General features: G+C 40.4%; 1 protein-coding gene across 5 annotated transcripts in view; it reads left to right on the forward strand.

The window, feature by feature from the left end:
* The window catches only part of LOC137643998 (zinc finger protein ZFP2-like), a 73,961-nt gene extending 59,587 nt beyond the window's left edge, over nt 1-14,374 (forward strand). For 4 of the 5 annotated variants that reach the window (XM_068376855.1, XM_068376858.1, XM_068376856.1 and 1 more), the window contains one exon: nt 5,465-14,374. In XM_068376855.1, coding sequence (XP_068232956.1) covers nt 6,024-8,003 — 1,980 coding nt within the window. In that variant the 5' untranslated portion in view covers nt 5,465-6,023 and the 3' untranslated portion in view covers nt 8,004-14,374. Of the gene's footprint in view, nt 1-2,795; nt 2,931-5,464 lie in introns of all 5 variants that reach the window. The other variant, XM_068376857.1, reaches the window with a different exon arrangement.
* The last annotated feature ends 8,134 nt before the right edge of the window (nt 14,375-22,508 follow it).

Consider the following 22,508-nt stretch of genomic DNA (forward strand, 5'->3'; position numbering starts at 1 on the left):
AGTTGCAGCTATTATATATTCACCGGGTAAGTATATTCAAAAATTTATTTTATAATTAAAATATCATATTTCGCACGGTGGTTTTCCTTGTTGCTCTATCGTTTGCGCTCGATTTTTGAGGATTATTCATGCAATCTCCAACTTCTGCCTCTGGAAAGGAGGACCTTATGAAGTGCAAAGTCATCTTCTGCAATGTCAGGAGTAAGGACTTCTGCTGCCACAAAGTGTGCAGAGCTCATGCCCCTTGCACCATCACTAAACAAGCCCTACGGTACTGGGACCCCCAAGGTTGCAATATATGCCGGACCTTAGTTACCGAAGATTTTGATGACCCCGAGGCAGGGGAGTCAAGGGATGCAGCTCGAGAAAAGCTGCGTAGATGGGTACGTGGGTTCCAGAAGAACTCTACGGGACCGTACCCTCCTAATGAGAGGATGCGCAACTTGCTGTTCCCTAAAGCGGGTATTGAAGCTGTTGTACGCCAGACTCGGCCCGAAATTCCATGCGTCCAGATTGCTGTAGAGACGGAAGTCAGTGACACATTACAGGATATGGAAATCCATCAAGAGGAAAGGATGTCTGAAGTGTCCTCGGATACCGAGAAAGATCTTCTCAGAGAAGATCAAGAGGAAGAGTCTACATTGACTCCCGAAGAAGATGATGAAGCCGAGTCGGAGTCCCTTCCTTCGGTGCCGGCACTGGAGCCGGTACCCTCAACATCTGCCCTTCCATCAGATAACATAAGACCGGCACTGGCCAATCTTACGGCTCTGATGGAGAGTATTCGCAAGCAAGGCGAAGTTCGCGAAGCGAAACTTGGGAGAAGAATCGCTCAACTCTCTTCCTCCCGTGGGTCTCACAAGAGACTCAGAGTCCAAGACTTTCCACCCTGCTCCGACACTAATCCCTGGAGATATGCAGAGTATATGCCGATCACCAACGGCAAACTCTTTATTTCGGAGAAGATGGGAGCCGTCCCTACTGATGACATCGAGTTCTGGCCAAGCTTCAATGCTTACCCAGACTGCTTTGTTCGTCTGAAGCTGGAACCAGCATCGAAGGAAGAGACGGAACCCAACGAGGTCATAGTATTTGACCATGATAAGGGGCAATATCTTTTGTCAAGCAGCCAAAAAAAGGTGGGCTACACTAATTCTAAAATGTCAGCCCTCAGCAAGAAACATCCTACGTTTCTTGTTCCAGCTACAGTAGCCTTTCCCTTTACATCGAAGGCTTTGAAAGTCGTCGTCAAGGCAATAGAGGCAGGTTTCCATATTTATTGAAGATTCTATATGTTTACTATTTTGGATTCTTTTGAGTAAATATAGCATTATATAAACAATCTTGTATATACAGCTGAGGCTATGATCTAACACAAATATACAAACAGTGAGACTTTTGTATATGTGGTTGAGGCTATGTTCTGTCATACATTATATGCAAACCTTGAGACCCCTTTCCTACTGTCTAGTATGACTCTTCCCTGCAGGGGGCAGGAAGCACTAACATTGTCTATGATAGTAGTAATGACGTATAACGGTAACGTCATATGTCTCAATGGTCTGTGTGACCGTAGGAAAATTTGTCCCAAAGTTAAGGCACCTATAAAATCCACAGATACAGTACTTTCTAGTAATTCTCTGGTAAACTTCCATCAGGACGACATGGCCTGAGCCCCAAAAAAGGATTTTGAGTGAGATAGCCATGTCATCCTGATGGACCCGTCCTCTTTTTCTATAGAAAAGGCCTTGGCAGGATCCCTCCCGAAACTACTATATCTGTAGCACCATGCTCAATGCTACAAGGAATGAAGCGCTATATTGGATACAGTGCCATCTAGATACTCGTAGTAGTAAGGGAGGAAGGGTAACCTTGATAATGGCTCCCATTCTATTTTTGTCACTTTTCCCCCTTGAAGCGTAAACCCTATTGGGGGTGATGATTGCTATGTGTCGTATTAAAATATACGTCCCCTGATATTATGCGATATTCTGAAGAGAAAATTTAAGGATATTCGCGCCAGGAGTTAGAATTCTGGAGACCTAAAGGTTGATTCTCTGGGAATATCACTGTAGCCAAATATCCCTTAGAAAGCTATCTATAGGAACCTTCCATCAGGATGACATGGCTATCTCACCCAAAAATAGATGATTCGCTTCGCTCAAAATCCGTTTATATACTGTACAGTACTGTACAATCAATTTTTTTTTTTTAAATCCTTATAACGCTGTTAAATCAAGACCTTTATGATTTGTATCATTGCAACAACTTTAATTCTTAAAAACACCAAGTTTACCCAAAATGTTATGGCTTTAACTAGGATTTTGTTCATTTGTTGCAATATTTATAAATAGTAACCACTTTACTTTTTATTTTTCCAAGGTACTTTCTGACATTATATTGAATTTTGATTTAAATCTTGATTTAAATATTTTTTTCTTTAAAATAAAAACAACCCTGCTTTCAATATAACCTATAGTATCCTTTTGCGCAACTTTCAGTTCTAAGTTTGTGTATTAGAAAGTTTAACAGAAATTTGTTCTTACATGTAATATATACTATCATCCTTTAAGAGGAGTACCAGTTTGACTTCAGTGAAGCCCGAATAGTTGTTAAACTTTTAACAAGATAAACATAGTTGACTGTCTGATGGTTGGTAGCCCCCCTCCCCCCCAACAGGTGAAGCCACCCTCACTCTGACTTAAGCTGTAGTGCTGTATTGATGTACTTCCCTGCGTCCTACTTGCTGGCAGTTCAATGCTTTTTGTCTTTACATTGTTTTTGCTATTTGTTAGTGATGAGTGGACATGCTGCTTTGTCCTGGCAAGCCTGGCCTTGATCATGGCCAGTATATGAGTAACCCCAATGAGGATTCCCATCAACTCTGTGGTTTTGCAGGGGGGAGCATGACTGCTCATAGTCTTCCTCTTGTGAGTAGTGTTAGGTGTTATCTCCTCTTCAATGAATGTAATTATTTTCTTATTGAATTGGCTTTTTCTTTGTTGAACTATTTGGGTTGTGGAACAAACAAAAACTCACACCTACAGGGAGGGGGGGGATATTCCACGTGCCTGGAAATAAGAGACTGCGCATGTAAGAACACGACATATGGCGTAGAATGTCAGTAAATGGGAATAATGACAGTAGGCTAACTTTTACTCATGAAAGCAATGAACAACACTCATATGAAATATATAAGACATGAAGATGATGATATTTTGTAGAAAGGATAGTTGAGAAAAAGGAATAATATAAGAAAAAGACCAATCTTGCCATGTCTCAACAACTTGCATTTCTGGTAAAACGTTGAGGTGACGTGGGTGGGACTTGTGTGAGTCGGGCGGAGAACTGATGATAGTTGAAGAACACTATATATTACTTTCTGTGTGATTTGAACATGTATGCCAACATAGAAATCTATACACTAAAGTAGACCTTACATAATAATGAATAAGAACTAGAATCGCAAGTATTTTGGTTGGTTGTGATGTGAGGATCCCTATGTTTTTAAACTGGTGGTGCTGGGGGTTTGAATAATGCCTCAGGTAGGGAATGTCACCACTTGCTAGAGAGAGTATGGCGATTCTACATATATTCTATTTACCAAGCCACATCCTAATTTTAGGGGGTAGCTGACATCAAACAAAGGAACAAAAGGGGACCTTTCCTCTCTCCCCTCCTCTTAGCCTGACGAGGGATACAGCCAAGTTTGGCTTGTACTGCTAGGGTGCCACAGCCCACCCTCCCCCATTATCTACCCTCAAATGAAATTTCATACGCTGAATCCCTTACTGCTGCTGCTACCTCCACGGTCACCAAGGCGACCGGAGGAAGCATCAGGGCCTACCGGAACCGAGTCACAATCGCTCGCCATTCATTCCTATGTCTAGCATGCTCTCTTGCCTCTCTCACATCTATCCTCCCATCACCCAGAGCTTTCGTCACTCCATCCATGCACCCAAACCTTGGCCTCCCTCTTGTACTTCTCCCATCAACTCTTGCATTCATCACCTTTTTTAGCAGACAGCCACTTCCCATTCTTTCAATATGGCCAAACCATCTTAACACATTCATATCCACTCTAGTTGCTAAATTATTTCTTACATCCGTTCTCACCCTCACTACTTCGTTCCTAACCCTATCTAATCGAGATATACCAACCATACTCCTTAGACTCTTCATCTCAAAACACACTCAGTTTCTGTCTCCCAGTCACTTTCATTCCCATAACTCCGATCCATACATCACAGTTGGTACAATCGCTTTCTCATACAGAACTCTCTTTACATTCATGCCTAACCCTGTATTCCTTACCACTCCCTTCACTGCCCCCAATACTTCCAATACTTTGCATCCTTCATTCACTCTCTGACATACATATGCTTCCACTCTACCATTTGCTGCAACAATAGACCCTAAGTAACTGATCTAATTCCTCAAGTAACTCTCGATTCAACATGACATTCAACCTCACTCCACCCTTCCATCTCCTGCATCTCATAACCTTACTCTTACCCACATTAACTGTCAACTTCCTTCTCTAACATACCCTTCCAAACTCTGTCACTAATCGACCAAGTTTCTCTTCAGAGTCTGCCATCAGTACAGTATCATCCACAAACAACAACTGATTTACCTCCCATTCATGATCACTCTTGTCTATCAGTTTCAATCCTTGACCAAGCACTTGAGCATTCACCTCTCTCACCACTCCATCAACTAACTACTTGAAGAACATGGTAACATAAAAACAGACTATAATAGCTCTTACAAAATCAGGAATAAATGCTGAAATCACAAAGACTTCGGTGGTTGGCTAAAGAAAGGAGGAGGAGGATTAAGGGCTAATATTGAGGGGTGAAGATTTTTAGAGAAATTTTCTGAGGGATTTTAACTTCCACATGTGTATCGCAGGGCATATTTTGACGTCAAACGGCATCATCGTAGCTAAGGGGTCAAGTTAAATCTTTTGATTTACTAAATTGAGGTTCTTGGCATATTAAAGTTTCCTATTGCTTCCCTGGATCCATCAGCCAAAATTTTACATATGATCTGGGACAATCAGAAACTTTCATTCCCACCCAATTAGTGATTAAAAATGGTTGATGGGTTATTAATGCATAATACACAGTTCCTATGACGTAGAACTATTTTTTTCATACAAATACAGCATTTAATGTTTATCGTTGCTTCCTCCCAGTTCTGATTTCACTGTCACTTTTGCAATCTACACAAAATTTAAGGGTGTTGTGAATATATGTCTTAGAGTCCCGGTGGCATTTTGTTATTGTACAGTATTGTAAAAGAATTCTCTTCTTGTGTGAATAAAAGAATCTGAGCGTAGGGATCATGTGAAACATCATTATTGGGAGTTATTGATGGATTTGATTGAAAAAATCTTTAAGAAAACATTTTATTAGTAGTTAACATATTTCACAAGAATCTTGTAATATCGCTTTTGCAGGTATCGTCAAACGGATAAACGTTGCTGGAAATGAGCTGCACAGCAAATAAACTACAAAGCGCATGAATTTTCTCTGTTTTGGAAGTGGATGGACTGAAGTATTGGAAGAGAAGAAGTTCATCTAACGTGAAACAGTTTATACGAGGCATTTTTTACATCATTCATTGTAGTTATTGATATGATTTATGGAAGCTTTTCATACTTTACATATGTTTAAACTGACTGTTTTTATGATTTACTTATGATCTTTATTATATACAATCAAAAGATACTGAGGAAACTGTAGCTGTAACTGAGACATGATTATACATTATTCATTTGATTTTTTATAAGAAAATGTAAGGATTATAGATATTCTTGATAAAGACTGGTAAACATTTAGATATTTTTTCAGTTTCTAAGTACTGTACTGTGTATTATTGGTTGTAGAAACTCATAGCAATTATGCATTTTTAACAAGAGATATGAAGGATGTGAAAATATTATCAGTTTTCTACATCTATATGAGTTTTTCAAAATATGTAGTTAATTGCTCTTTAGATCTTTAAATGCTTGCAACATGGATTTATCTATAAAAACATTTGAAGATGATCCCAATAGGGTAAATGGAGGCCAAGAGTATCCCATGAATATATACAAAAAACGAAAAACTTTTTTGTCACACATAAATACATTTGAAGAACTTCCTTCAGTACATAAGGAAAGTACTGCTGTAGTTTCAGGAGATAATGAGAGGAGTTACCCTTCAAAACCAAAATTAGAAGGAGGATGTTCATCTAATGCTGATTTTCTTGTTCAGAAATGTGCTCCTATTACAGAAGATAACATAAATGACAGTCCAGCATCTAATAAAAGAAGTTCTAAGAATACTATTAATAGAACCGGTATTTGGGCAGCAGCTCTTCCAAGTGATACAGAATCAACTCCATCCGAGAAAGGGGAAAATGATGAAATGTTGGATCCACTTGATATTGGTAAAGAAAAGGAAAATGAGAAATGCATGCATGTAAAAGAAATTGAAAATGAGAGGAATGATGAAAGGAGTGGCATTGTTACAAACGAAAATGATTCTGTTATTAGTGACAGAGAGGATCTTTCTTTTGATGAAGTCACCAGAGATTTCATTGATTCTTCACCTACTTCCTCTGAAAAAGGCAGTGATGATGGGAATGAATGGTTTACTTGTAAGGTTTGTGAGAAGGAGTTTTTTGCCAGGAAGGCTTACACAAATCACAAGCGTATCTGCTATTTAAAAGAGGAACACCATTGCCCTCATTGCAAGGAAACATTTACAAAGTTGAATGTAATGAGGGAGCATTTGAAAGTAGCTCACATGAATGAAAGACCGTATTTGTGTGACATCTGTGGAAAGACCTTTCCTTATCCTAAAGCTCTGAACAGGCATATGTTATCTCATTCAAAATTGAAACCACATATTTGTAAAGACTGTGGTAAGGGTTTTGCTGGTATTTGGAATTTGAGGTCTCATTCTGTAATACACAGTGATGAGAAACCATTTCAGTGTGAAGAATGTGGTCTTAAATTCCGCCGTGTCGGTACTTTGCGTTTCCATAAGAGAACTCACACAAATGAGCGACCTTACCAATGTGATGTGTGTGGAAAAACTTTCACCCAGCCTAGTAGCTTAAAGACACATCAGAAACTGCATTCGGGAGAAAGACCGCATGCTTGTAATGTTTGTGATGAGAAGTTTGCTTTGAAGGGTGCCTTGCAGTCGCATATGAGGACACACACAAAGGAAAGACCTTTTAGTTGTGAGCTATGCACTAAAAGGTTTGCTCAGTCCAGTACTCTTAAGAATCACTTAAAAACACATGAAAATGACAAGGACAAGACTTCAGATTCTGCTTGTAACAATGAAGATTCAAAACCAAATGACGAAGCAACATCTGAAGAAAAAACCAAGGATCACAAATGTGAACTTTGTGGACGCTCTTTTGCACTAAAAAATACCCTAAAAGTACACATGATGAGGCATAGAGGAGAAAGACCTCACAAATGTAATGTCTGTCCCAAGAGTTTCACCCAGTCAAGTACCTTGAAAATTCACATGCGAACTCACACTGGTGATAAACCTTATTCTTGTAGTGTGTGCGATGCTCAGTTTGCTTATAATTATGCTCTCCAGAAGCATATTTTGAAGCACAAAGAGGCTGGAGAAATGGTGGATGAAGAAGTAGAATGTTCAGAAGAGGAAGACAATGAGAATGAAGTAAAATTAAATACATACGATGAAGGAGGTATTCATAGTGATCAAACAGCACTTGAAGAAATGAAACAGAAAATTCTTCAAACACTATCTAAGCCAGATGATGAAAGAATAATTGAAAAGAATGTTTGTGAGGAAGTGAAGCAGGAAGATTCAAGTCAAAATTTCCACAGTGACGAAAATAATGAAGAAAAAAATGTAATTCCTGATGATGTTGAAGTTCCAGAAAAAAGTGGTAAAAAAGTTACGCCAATGGACTTCTTAGCTGTATTTCAGTCTTCTTTCAAAGCTTCTGCTAACCTTGATTAGTATTAAAGTCGTGGTTCCTGTGAATAATTTTTAGTGCTATTGTAAGTATAATTGCCATATTTCTAAAGAAGTTGATAGCTTTTTGAGTAAGATGTTTGGTCCTCCAAAAATATTTTTTTCATACTCTATTAATTAGAAACTTAGATTAAAATGGAAGTGATGATTCTCCTATTGATATAGATGGTATAGATGTTTTGATATTTTGTAGTATTGATGTAATAGATTTTATAAGTTTTGTTTTTAAATCACCCTGAGAGTCAGCACATACTGTTCTCTCATAAGGGAACATTCTTTTTCCTGCTTTTGTAATATGATACTTAGATCTGCAGTCAACTCTGATGTGTCCATACAACAAATAAACTGGCTTTACACCCAATAAGACTGTAAGAATTGATTGCTAAATTCAAACTTTTGAAAGAATAAAGAGGAGTCTACACTTACATGAGATCATTACAAGGGAAGTTGCCCATTGCATTAGCTGATTAAAAGTTGATCGTAAGAGGCAGAGGCATGGAATAGATTGTGCTTACCATGCAATGTCATAAAGACTAACCATACAGTATATGCATAAAATCAGTCTTAAGGCCTGTCCACACGATTGAGAATGCCTGACGGGTAAACGGTGATAACAGATCCCAGTGGGTAGTGAGAATGAGGATTGAAAACGTTCAGAAGCGGGAAAACCACAGGCAAGGATCTGGTAATAAACAGTGCTACCAGAAAGAGGGTAGCCCCCAATCTCTACTTGTTTAGATGGCAAAGACTGGCGGGCGAAGTGAACATAGCAGACATAAATTTCATAATATCATTTCCTATGGATAATAATCACTAGGAGGTACTCGAATCACATAGACAAGTGCATATGGGTCATGTGCCACTATCTAAACATTAAACTACCATATTTTATAAAATATCCTTAACAATAATTTAAAACGCAATTATTTTAGACAACCAAGAGAGAGAGAAAATATATTTTAGTATGAAAATTATCAAGGAAAATCATGTGAATCTGCCTCAAATTGAATTGGTTTTTCAAGAGTAGTAATCATGCTCAATAGATTTTGCACAATTCTGAAACTTTCCTTGAACTATTATCTCTCATGTGCTATCTTAATTCAGTGTCACCAGCATTGAGGAAAGAAAGGTCACAAAACACCCCAATATGGGGCTATAAACTTTTTCCATACCAATCCCCGATTTGCTTGAGTTAACTAGTTGAGATAGTTTCTGCCTGTTCATGTATGCCCATCGTTTCCTCTCTTCTGACGTCACCTTTGTACCTGCCACCTCTTTCACTCACTCTCCTAATGTACCTGTTGGTGTTACCAATCTGGTATCGCTGTTTGCCCGTTGGGCATGCCTGATAGTGTGGACAGGCCTTAAGCCTCCTCTCCACCCACGTTGGGATTAGGGAGGACCAGCCATTGGCTGTTAATAGGCTCAGCTGGTTGACCCATTGGCTATTCTAACTTTCCATAATTAGCTCACAAGGCTATTAAGGTTTTGAACACTAATGAAAACTATCTGGCTTTGTTTGTTTTGCATTTAACGTTACTCACTCTGTTGAGGAAATGTTATCGGTATCTCTCATCTTCACATCATCCTACTCTTATCACAAAAGTTGAGATAATGATTTTAATTATTTCTTATAAAAGTGCCATATTTATTTTGCTATTGACAAGGCTCTCTACTTATGTGAAAAGTTCAAACTATCTACTTTACCAAAGAAAAGTGTAGTGTTTATTTATAGTTCGATTTATGTTAATTGTAACTTACCTTTGAATTTAATAAGGTATAGATTTTTTAAATTTTTGTGCTCATTATGTGTAGAATAAAGATGTCCAATTTCCTATATTATGATGCCAGTTCTTATGAAAATTTTTGCTCATATTTTTGTTATTTAGGTATTGTTCCCTTATTAAGTCTGTCTTTTGCCACAAAAGCAAGATAATTCTTATCATTTTGTATTACTTTCTTGATTTTGGTTTTGTTGTTTAACTTTAAAGCAGATTGCTAAAGAAAATTTCCTAGATTTCCAATTCTTACTGTGAGGTACCTTAGCAGAGTGCATGAAGTTTGTTGACCAATCTCAAAGATACAAATACCAGAAGCAAGTCTTTATTCATTATAAAATGTGGAAAGGAAGCTTGATTAAAAGGCTCCTAGTAATGGATTACAAAACTCTCGAGCACTCACTTCTTTGAATGATTAAAATTAACATTTTTGTCATAAAAAACAAGAAAATCCCCTAAATCCAGAGTAGGGTATTGCATCAACTACAAAATGGGTTATGCTTTAAAAAGAAGAGGGTGAAGGTCTAGATTAGAAGTTCCGGGAAAATTGCCTCTGGCATTTCTTCTTAAAAGTATGAAATAATGCACCAATCACAGAACAGACTATTGATACTGAAAAAAGGCTAACGGTCATGAGTGCAGGTCCAGTAAATAATTGTTGTTGTCATCAAAGAAACCCTTATCCAAAATTTTGTTGTACTGTATAACCTCCAAGCAAAATTACACAATATCTCCAGGATCTCGTGAAACCTACAGGAAAGAACTAGACAGCTACTTTCCTTTGGAAATGTACATTTGCAGAAATTGAAGATCAATACACTATCCATTTTGTGGTCATGAACATGTAAGTGCATCTGTCTTCCAGGCTGCTAGGTCAAACACAATGGAATATGTTGCTGTCTTTGATTTGAGGCTGGATGCCAAAAGGTTTATTAAAGGAATCCCTCTTAGTTGTCTTAGAGCCCTTCAGATGTGGATATGAAGAGACTTATAATAGGAGGATCTAATTTCTTCAGTTAATGTTTTCCACCTATACATTGTATCTTCTTGGATTTGGCTTCTGGAGGATTTCAATCTCACCAGCTCTTGTTCCAGATAGAAGTCAAGGCTTCCAGCTGACAGACTCGGACCTCGTGCCAACTTCATTATTCAGATAAGTAACTGTAGTTGTGGTGTGTTTTATAATTCCACCCATCTTACCTGGTATTTGATTAATGAGGGTTAAAGACCCAGATAGATTGATTTCAGCTCTATGTTGCTAATATGATACTCACTGCCTCGTAGTAGCTGCCTCCTGGTGGTCTCAGGAGTGGGCCTCCCATCCTAATATGAGGAAGCAGTGGAACTGCAACTTTAATATATGGTTTTGGGACTACTACCACCAATGAAGTTCTTTCTGAACATTCTTCAAAATCAAAACGAATGCTGTACTACAGCCACCAATGAAGTGCTTCCTGGACATTCTGATACTGCCCAGGATCTGCTGAGTTAGAGTAGAAGAGAGCAAATACTAAACCAACTGAGAAGGACAAGATTTTCCAGCACAATGAGTTGCCTTATCAGTGACTGCCGTATCTGAGCAGGGGTATCCAGTCTCTGAAGTAACCATTGCTCCCTGTCTTGATTAGGGAGGTCAAATGTCCAGTGTATCCATGACATCCCTAGCTAATTTACCTTCAAAGTCCAATTTCAATTCTGATTTTTCTTGGGCGAGTGGAAGCTCCAATTGCTGGCAAAAACAGAAGTTCCTGCAGGTTTTATCAAAGATTCCCTAGTGACAATGCCATTATAATGCACTTGTTCAAATATATTCTGAATCTTACTCTCTCCCTTGTGTTCCCAAGCTGCTACCAATGTGAGGTGAATGTTCCATTGAAAATCTTAGAAGACAGAACTATTAACTCAAAGATCTTGCTTACCCAAATAAGCAATGCTTTTTGAAGTTGGATGTTACCAGGATGTGAAAGTTAATGTCATGAAGATAGACACTAGGTAAAGGAAGATAGAATCATAAACTGAAAGATCCTGCGTACTCAAGCAGTAAATGATGAAGTTAGATGTACCAGGATATGAAAGTTAATGTCATGAAGATCTATCAGTTATGAAATCCTGGCTGGAACTCTTTGCTAAAGCTTCCATATCTATCATGAGTGAAGTGTGCAGGTTATGATTCATCAGGCTGAGGTCAATGTAAAACCCCAAGAGCCATTCGGCCCTTATTTGATTACTTGCTTCTCGGTTATTGATCTCAACTCTCTGACCATGGTCTTCTTGAACATATGAGTGTTTGACAATCGTCCAAAAGTTGATTGGAATGGAGGTAAATGGTAACCAATGCCATATATAGAAATTGATACCCTTTCAGAATCAAAACTCAAATCTCCACTCCCACAACCTTTATAGACATCCGCTCCTCAATTCACCTCCAAGTGTGGAATACCGTGGGGGAGAACCACCTATACCCTCTACAATGTCTTCTCCCTGGGACTTGTTGCTTTTACCATCACTTTTATCAGCCTGAAATGGTGACTGCTGATATTTCAACAGCAAGACTCTTGTCGAGGTAAAATAGTTAGGTCCCCTGGCAGGAAACCTAAGATTCATTTTGTTTTGCTTGCTTTTAGGAGGTCGAGACTGTTTACAGTATTGAAAATACTTCCTCTTCCATCCTCTGGGTATATTGTATTAAGACTTGCTCACTGAAGAAGATTTTCTCCGATACTTTGCTGCTACTCTTTTGACTACAATGTCTTCTTTTCTGGTGAAGTGTATGACCATTTGCTGGGGGGGAAAAGCAGTATGTGACCATCTCCTGGGGAGAAAAGCAGAGATCATTATGAGCACCAATGAAAGGTTTCTGGAATCCAATGAAAAACTAGATCGAAAATTAATGCTGTGTCACTAAGAAATATGCTTAGCAATAGAACCAAAGCTCACTCAAGTAAAGCAACTAAACATTGGACTTGATCTCTGAATTCTTGGTTTTATCTGTTAAGTGTCCGGCTTGTTCCAAGGACCCACTCTGGCCAGTATGTCATTACAAAAAACATACGCAGTTATCACTTGGTCGAGTATACCTGTAAAGCAAGAAAGGAAACAAAAACAAAAGTGTGACTCTTCAGGCCAAAGTTGCTTGTTACCATTACCGTATCCTGCATAGGTCTCGGATGTAGATCAGACTAGGAAGGTCAGACAATGAGAACTTTCCATCTAACTTGAATTCTGGTTTAAATTCTGTCAATTAAACCTATCTGGGTTTCTGCTGATTTTCATGACTGAAAAAAGTAGAGCCCTGTAATAGCATGATCATATGCTCTGTTGTGCCAGAGTGGCCTCTGTAGAGCCATCATCTGCAAGATTGTCTAAAAGATAGAGCTCATGATCTTCCAAAATTTTGCTCTTCAAACCAAAGTGTCTTGGAAGTTAGGTGTGTCAAAGACTTCCTGTTCTGCATTGCTTTAGTTTCTTTAATCCCAGAAATAGATTATTTTTAATCCCTTGGTCCTCTTTTACTGTATGAAGTCTTCACTTCTCAGTAGTATTATATTCCTCACCTAAAGAGGAGGAAACTGTAATGTGGCATGTGCTAAACTCTTTAGGACCAGTGCTCCTGCTAGATTCACTAACAAGTGACTTGTCAAGTCCTGTTACATCCTCATGTAGTGTTTATGCTGAGAATTACTATGTTGCTGTTATCATTAATGTGGACCTAACCTTAGCCTCAGGCATCCTCAGTTCTGCTCCGTCAAAGTTCTAGTTTCTGGATATAAACTAAATTGGGCTATTGGGAAGTACCTAATAGGTTTGTAGTGGAGCACCTCATATTTAGTAAGATATTGATTCTTGTCTTAAATGTTGTCTTCTTCATTCATGTTTTATCCACAAGATTTATATGCAATTTTTTTAGCAAATGTAAAAATAATGGCCCTTTTTTACTTTTTATAAAATATTTTTATACATTTTTCATGGCAAGTGTCCAAAACTATAACATGATTATCCATAATACAGTTCCTCTTAAATTCCTAACGAGGAACAGTTCAAATTTTCTACTCTTTATTCTTGACTAACCACCGCAATAGTTTCTAAATCTCCCATTTTCACAGTGGCCAATGTTATATTTCATAGCCTCCTTCTTTTCAAGAGATGATTGCCCCTGTTTTGATGCTTTGTTTGCTTGGAGAGAATATAAAGCTATTTCCAACTTGAATTGTTTCTTTAAAGGTTTCTGATATCTTATGCGAAATCACAGCATCTGTGTTAAAACTTGCGCCATGAGTGTGGATATTAATTAGTCGAGCAAAAATTTGAAAGCAGTAACTCTTTGATCTTAAAAATGTACAATACAGTAAGGAGATATATGTGCAAGGTCTATACCACCCATGTGTTCTGTTTAATTTCCTTTATTAAGAAGAGCAAGTACAATAACTTAAACTATCATAAACCTTACCTAACATCCTTACTGTGCCAAAAGGTTCAAATCTCTTAAAAAACTTTGCAGTGTGACAACTTTGATGATGACCCATCATAAGAAATATATGTTTGCTTTTATGTCACTTTCACAATAAATAAGCCTGGACATGTTTTTTTTTCTTTTCATTCTTCAGAATACTGTTGCTCAATTAGTCTTCTGAATACAATTACACAGTCAGTCTCTCTAAGGGATTCCAAAAGTATAAAAAGACTTAGAGTTGGGTTAATTCATCAGTTTATATAAAGAAAATTAATTTTGTTCCCAGACAAATACAAACCTTCGTTCTGTGCTATGGCTATATGTTTCATCTCTAGCTGGATTTAGCCATAAAAACATTCAATCAAAGTATTAACAACCCTGTGCTAGTTAGAAGGGGTTAGACCAACTTCCCTGCTCACACACACACACACACACACACACACACACACACACACACACACACACACACACACACACACCCCCAGTGAACATCCTTCACCTTTTGTTTTGGATATGGTCGAATGCAGACGTATTCTCTCTCTCTTCTGAAAAATTTCCTATTAACTGGCTGCAAAGGCTGAAAAAACTTCTTTTTCTCCTGAAAAAGGAGTTCTTGGTTTTAGGGATTTCGTTCTTCGAGTTAATTCTCGAAGTTAAAGAAGTCCCGACGTCTTCCTCCTGGGGCTCATACTCTCCCTCCTTCCTCTTCCTGTTTGGCTTTCTCTGAAGACCGATCAGACAAGAGTGATGGTCGTTTGACCCCAGACAATCTTTGGGTTTGAAAAATCGCGCTACCTCCTCTAGCAAAACAGCGACCCTTTCTCCCCGCGGGGAGTCTAGCTCTCTTGGCACACTGCATTAGTTGTGGCCTTTCTTGAGGCTTTCGGGTTCCCCTACAAAAGAACAGTTGTTGGAGATGTTAAAGCTTGGGGCACAGGAGGAGTACACAGCTGCCTTCGCAGGGATTGGTCTTTATCTCCCCCATTGAGCCCTTCCAGTTGGTCTCGTATCCCTGGCGGATAATCCCTCAATAACTCCAGGTCATCCTGAGTAGTTGCAGTCAGGTTCTCTTTACAGTTCCAGCCTTGCGCGGAGTTCTCTTGGTGCGCTGGTTCTTCGCAGCGTGCTAAGTTCGCTTAGCCTGAGGTTTCGCATGAACCACGACCCTATGAGAATGGTCAACTCTCTCGCAAATGTGAGTTCTTCCTTTCTTTACTGGTCTAGTCCTTGAGTTCCTCGTAAGCATGTGAGTGATTCATCACCACCTCGCACTAGTTCTCCGAAGCAATCTGGCGATCGTATCTGTCAACAACTTCCCAGAGTTGGAGGCACTCTCCACCCTGCCCCTTGGGCAAGAGTCTCTCAACCGCGCTGCCCTCTAGGCTCGTCTTCGGGATGTGCTCCTTTGGGGATAGCGCCAGTTTATTTTGGTGATAATTTGCAGAAGCAGGAAATCTTCCTGAACAAACCAACCTTGCCTGATAGCCACCATCCTAGCGTGTGCTCAGATCTGTGAGTGCACATGTGAACCATCAGCAAGTGCTCTTGCTGGTGTTCGTGCACCTCATGCTTTCGAGTGAACTAAATGTGATGTAGTGGCATGCGAGTGTGCGCCAGGTTCGCCCTCGCAAAACATTTCTGCCTCTAATTACGATCAGTTCCATTCTTCTTTGGCGTGCAGAGAGTGAGCACGAATATCACTTGATACCACCAACCTTATCAGGCACCCATGTGTTCGCAAGGGATGTCCTATGGTTTCAAGAGCATGTTAAAGCTGGTGAGCTCTATTACTTGAGAAACCTTTAAGACCTGTTTTTATTCCCTTCACTGTGTTGGGGTCTCCAGTGAGTTTTAGTTGTTCTTTGGACCCGTATAACACGACTGCCACCATTAGTGCTCCAATTTGTCCTTCAATCCCAGTTGTTGCCTCCTCTCTTGGTCACATGTCAAGGTATCAGCAATACCTTGAAGATTCCAAGGCTGTTCATCCTAAGCCTTATCATTTATGGGAGAAACTGTGTATTATTCCAGTTAAAATGACTGAAAGCTGAGGAAACAGGGACAGTTTACGACTCCTCCAGGAGATAACCTTCAGCTGAGGACTTACAGGGGCTCAGCGATTTTGTTCACAGACAACTGTCGGTTCTCCCGAGTCGAGATTATTCATGCTATATCCAGTTACTCCCAAGGAGCCTGTTGTTGCTCCCGGCGAGCTTCTGTCTGCAGCGGCTCCTCAGAAGGGGGCTGTCTGTGTTCTAGCTTTCTTCTCAAAGCCTTGAGAGAAGATGGATTTAAAGTTTCTTCCGAAGAATTTGGTGTTGAAGGTCGTTGATGACCCAGTTCTACAGAGGAGGATTTAGGATGCAGTAGCGGCTCTGTCACAGCCCGAGGGTTGGGATACTCCACCCAGGTTTCGACTTCCTACTGGGATACAGGTTGACGACCCTGACCCAACCCAATGAATGAATGAATGATTTGAAGTTCTCTGGCATCCTGACATCGAAGGTTATTGACGCCGATATTGTAAATTTTAAAGAAAAATTAAAAGAATATTCAATTAACACCAGAAAAGTAAATGTTATAAAAGTTAAATAGCGTTAAGAAGACCTGATTCCAATATAGATTTAAAAATACCACTAGCATTGTACAACACATCATATTCAAGGATCTTGGCAAGGGTGAACCAGCCATCCTCACCCCGAGCCTCTAACAGATATCTATTTCTTTCTGTGCTTTAAGTGGGGCATTTGGTCAACAAATGCTTCACTGTCAAGGGTATCGAACAGTCGTCGCAATATGGTTGGTATTGGCCAGCCAGCAGAAACTCCTTTGTCATCCGACTGTGACCAATGAGGAGACGTCAAAGGGTAGTCTCCCATTTTCAGGGCATCCTATTATACCTCCCAGGGGGATATAACAATCGCAATTTCTCTCATCTTATTTTCGGTTAAACTATCCCAATACTTTTGCCAATAATTATAAATAGAATTCTTAATTGCTGGTAGACAATCTTTACAGAGATTGGGATACCTTCTTGGTAGCAACTCGGCTGCAGCACTTTTTGCCAGTGAATCTTTCCAGAAACACCTACCTGTGCTGGAACCCAGCAAAATCAAACTTACACCTTTTAGGCCAATAATTAAAAGCCACTCTAAAATCTTTAAAACTAAAGGGTAAGGTAAGTGAGGCAAAAAGGGCAGCTGACCTGAGGTGGGGTCAGGGATTGGGTCATTCATATTATTATTATTATTATTATTTGCTAAGCTACAACCCTAGCTGGAAAAGCAAAATGCTATAAGCCCAGGGGCCCCAACAGGGAAAATAGCCCAGTAAGGAAAGGAAAGAAGGAAAAATAAAATATTTTAAGAAGAGTAACATTAAAATAAATATTTCCTATATAAACTATGAAAACTTTAAAAAAATAAGAGGAAGAGAAATTAAATAGAATAGTGTGCCTGATTGTACCCTCAAGCAAGAGAACTCTAACCCAAGACAGTGGAAGACCATGGTACAGAGGCTATGGCACTACCCAAGACTAGAGAACAATGGTTTGATTTTGGAGTGTCCTTCTCCTAGAAGAGCTGCTTACCATAGCTAAAGAGTCTCTTCTACCCTTACTAAGAGGAAAGTAGCCACAGAACAAATACAGTGCAGTAGTTAACCCCTTGAGCGAAGAAGAATTGTTTAGTAACCTCAGTGTTGTCAGGTGTGTGAGGACAGAGGAGAATCTGTTAAGAATAGGCCAGACTATTCGGCATATGTGTAGGCAAAGAGAAAGAACCGTAACCAAAGAGAAGGATCCAACGTAGTACTGTCTGGCCAGTCAAAGGACCCCATAACTCTCTGGCAGTAGTATTTCAACGGGCGGCTGGTGCCTTGGCCAACCTACTACCTCATAAAAGAGAATAAGAAGTTTTGGAAAGAAGTGAAGAGAGTAAGGAAGGCTGGTTCAAGAATTGAAGAGACAGTGAAAGAGGGAAATGGAAGGTTGTTAAAAGGAGAGGAGGCAAGGAAAAGGTGGGCGGAATATTTTGAAAGTTTACTGAATGGTGGGGATAATAGGGCGGCAGATATAATTGCTGTTGCAGGTGTTGAGGTGCCAGTGATGGGAGATGAGAATGAGAGAGAGATTACAAGAGAGGAAGTGAGGAGAGCACTAGATGAAATGAGAGTAGGAAAAGCATCTGGTATGGATGGTGTGAGAGCTGAGATGTTGAAGGAAGGGGGTGTGACTGTACTTGAATGGTTGGTGAGATTGTTTAACATGTGTTTTGTGTTGTCAATGGTACCAGTAGATTGGGTTTGCGCGTGTATTTTAACACTATATAAGTACAAGGGAGATGTGCATTAGTGTTGTAATTCAAGGGGTATTAGTTTGTTGAGTGTAGTTGGAAAAGTGTATGGTAGAGTGCTGATTAATAGGGTTAAGGGTAAAACAGAGAATGCAATCTTAGAAGTACAGGGTGGTTTTGGAAAGGGTAGGGGTTGTATGAATCAGATTTTTACAGTTAGGCAGATATGCGAGAAATATTTAGCAAAAGGTAAGGATGTGTATGTTGCGTTTATGGATCTGGAGAAAGCGTATGATAGAGTTGATAGGGAATGTGTTGAGGTTATATGGAGTTGGTAGAAGGTTGTTGCAAGCAGTGAGAAGTTTCTACAAAGGTAGTAAAGCATGTGTTAGGATAGGAAATGAAGTGAGCGATTGGTTTCCGGTGAGAGTGGGGCTGAGACAGGGATGTGTGATGTTGCCATGACTGTTAAACTTGTATGTTGATGGAGTGGTGAGAGAGGTGAATGCTCGAGTGCTTGGACGAGGATTGAAACTGGTAGACGAGGATGATCATGAATGGGAGGTAAATTAGTTGTTGTTTGCGGATGATACTGTACTGGTGCGGACGCAGAAGAGAAGCTTGGCCGATTAGTGACAGAATTTGAAAGGGTGTATGAAAGAAGGAAGATGAGAGTTAATGTGGGTAAGAGTAAGGTTATGAGATGTACGAGAAGGGAAGGTGGTGCGAGGTTGAATGTCATGTTGAATGGAGAGTTAATTGAGGAGGTGGATTAGTTTAAGTACTTGGGGGTCTGTTGTTGCAGCAAATGGTAGAGTGGAAGCAGGTGTACGTCAGTGAGTGAATGAAGGATGCAAAGTTTTGGGGGCAGTTAAGGGAGTAGTAAATAGAGGGTTGGGCATGAATGTAAAGAGAGTTCTGTATGAGAAAGTGATTGTACCAACTGTGATGTATGAATAGGAGTTGTGGGGAATGAAAGTGACGGAGAGACAGAAATGAATGTGTTTGAGATGAAGTGTCTAAGGAGTATGGCTGGTGTATATCGAGTAGATAGGGTTAGGAACGAAGTAGTGAGAGTGAGAACGGGTGTAAGAAATGAGGTAGCAGCTTGAGTGGATATGAATGTGTTGAGGTGGTATGGCCATGTTGAGTGAATAGAAAATGGCTGTTTGCTATAGAAGGTGATGAATGCAAGAGTTGATGGGAGAAGTACAAGAGGAAGGCCAAGGTTTGGGTGCATGGATGGAGTGATAGGAGGATAGATGTGAGAAAGGCAAGAGAGCATGCTAGAAATAGGAATGAATGGCGAGCGATTGTGACGCAGTTACGGTAGGCCCTGCTGCTTCCTCTAGTGGCTCGGTCGACCGCGGAGGTAGCAGCAGTAGGGGATTTAGCATTATGAAGCTTCATCTGTGGTGGATAACGGGGGAGGGTGGGCTGTGGCACCCTAGCAGTACCAGTCAAACTCGGTTGAGTCCCTTGTCAGGCTGGGAGGAACGTAGAGAGGAGAGGTCCCCTTTTTTATTTCATTTGTTGGATGTCGGCTACCCCCCAAAATTGGGGGAAATGCCTTGTTATATGTATGTATGTATGTATTATTATTATTATTATTATTATTATTATTATTATTATTAGCCAAGCTACAACCTTAGTTGGAGAAGCAAGATGCTATAAGCCCAAGGGCTCCAATATGGAAAAATAGCCCAGTGAGGAAAGGAAATAAGAAAATAAATAAATGATGAGAACAAATTAACAATAAATCATTCTAAATACAGTAACAACTTCAAAACAGATATGTCTTTTATAAACTATAAAAAGACTTACGTCAGCCTGTTCAACATGAAAACATTTGCTGCAACTTTGAACTTTTGAAGTTCTACTGATTCAACTACCCAATTAGGAAGATCATTCCACAACTTGATCACAGCTGGAATAAAACTTATAGAATACTGTGTAGTATTGAGCCTCATGACAGAAAAGGCCTGGCTATTAGAATTAACTGCCTGCCTAGTATTACGAACAGGATGGAATTGTCCAGGAAGATCTAAATATAAAGGATGGTCAGAATTATTAAAAATCTTATGCAACATGCATAATGAATTTTTTGGGCTCAAGCCATGACGTCCTGATGGAAGGTTCCTTCAGTAGCTTCCTGGGGGTATATTTAACTACAGGGATATTCCCAGAGAATTAAACTAAAGGTTATCACAGAATTCTAACTTCTGGTGCGAGTACCCTAAAGGTTTCCTCTAGGATATCGTATATCAACAGGGGACGTATGTATTAACACGCCACATAGCTATCTGCACCCCATATAGAGTTAACACTTCGATATGGAAAGGTGGAGAATAACTGGGGAGCCGTTCCACAGTTACACTCGTCCGTGGCTACTTTTGGTACTCGAAACGTAAACAAATGGGCGCCATTGCTAAGTGACGTCACGTCCGTCCTCATCCTTCAGCCTGTAGCCCCTTGCTTTGGTCGGATTTCCCTTTGTGCGATTTTCATCGACTTACATCGCCGTTATGTCGTTACCTTCAGCCTCGCCTTCTTCTGGAAAGTTGAGTACCAAGTCCCAGTATCGTTTAAATAAGCTCTAGCCGTAAAGTAACTTCTACTTTTCGTAAAATATTGTGTTTTGTGGCGGAGCTGTGGCGATCCCGGACGCGCCATTTTATGGCGTCGCTGTTCTATTGCATGCCTTATTTAGTTAGCCAGAACAGCCTTATCCGGTCTCTTAACTAATTTATATTATTAGTTATTTAGTCTTCATAGCTAAGAATTACTTATATCGTGTTTTAGCGCTCATCTACTCGGTCGTCGTTCGACCCCATACTAGATCGCTAGCTTAGCCCCTAGGCTAGGTAGCTTAGTGCTTGTGTTCATGCATGATATATACCAGTGATCCTAGGTTAAGTTATGAAGATTGTGGCACTATTAAACATACTGTTAACTGTGATGTAAGTGTTTGTGCCTTCGGGGACCATATATGGGACTGGGTTGATTGCGTATCTTTCCACACTAACCTAAATGTAGGAACCCCTATATGCTCCCTTATCCCCTGCCTGCGGGCATTCCCTCTGTGTGGCCATGCTTTCCCTTCTATATAGGGGAATCTTGTCTACAAACAGAGTATTTATCGCTTCTCTGTCTACCCTAAGGGAATGATTCCCCCTTAGGGTTGTGACCGAGAAATAAGGAACGGCTCTGCCGTTCCTCAGTTGCACCTGGTTGGGTTACTCCTCCCTCCCTGCAACTTGCGATGTGTCTTTCAGCCTACCTAGCCTAGGAGTTAACCCTCCTTCTCTAGGTTAGGCTCTGGGTGTTGATTCTGTACTTTTATAGTTTGAGACGGTACTCCTGTACCAATCTCATTCTGGTTACCTAACCTAGGTTAGGGAGCGTTCTCCCTCTCGTTGGTGGCCGTTCTTGTACAGAGCCTCCCCTATGAAAGACCCCTCATCTTCTGCCACCCTACCTATCCCTTTGGTGTAGGCTTGCCTATACACATATGTCCTTAGTCCTACAACTCCTCCCTTGGGTGGAGTGGTAGGGCTAACTTGTTCCCCTGCTGGGCTGGCCGCTCTGGTACACATACCCTTCATAGCGTTCTATGGGGGTAGTCCCCGGCAGCGGTCCGACCTGCGGGGGTTTCCCCCTCTTGAGTGCCCTCTAACCCTCCCTTGGGTTACCCCAGGCACCCGGACGACTGCCGTCCCCCTGCCGCCGGATGCTATGAGTATCTACTCCTATCATGAGTGCACTCTCTCCAGAGGGATGCCGGAGGAGTATGTGGTCTTACCCCTCCCATCCCTCCTTACCTTTCTTTCCATCTATCCTGGTGCCGGTCCCTTGCCGCCTCCACCGCCGGCGATACCGCCTTACCTCTGGTGACATTTTTTCATAAGATGCCCTCCCTCCTCTAAGACGTCAGCCTTCCGTGTGCCGAAGGCTGCCGCCTTCCGTCGGC

This window comes from Palaemon carinicauda, chromosome 7, assembly GCF_036898095.1.
Source record: "Palaemon carinicauda isolate YSFRI2023 chromosome 7, ASM3689809v2, whole genome shotgun sequence".
NCBI lineage: Eukaryota > Metazoa > Arthropoda > Malacostraca > Decapoda > Palaemonidae > Palaemon > Palaemon carinicauda.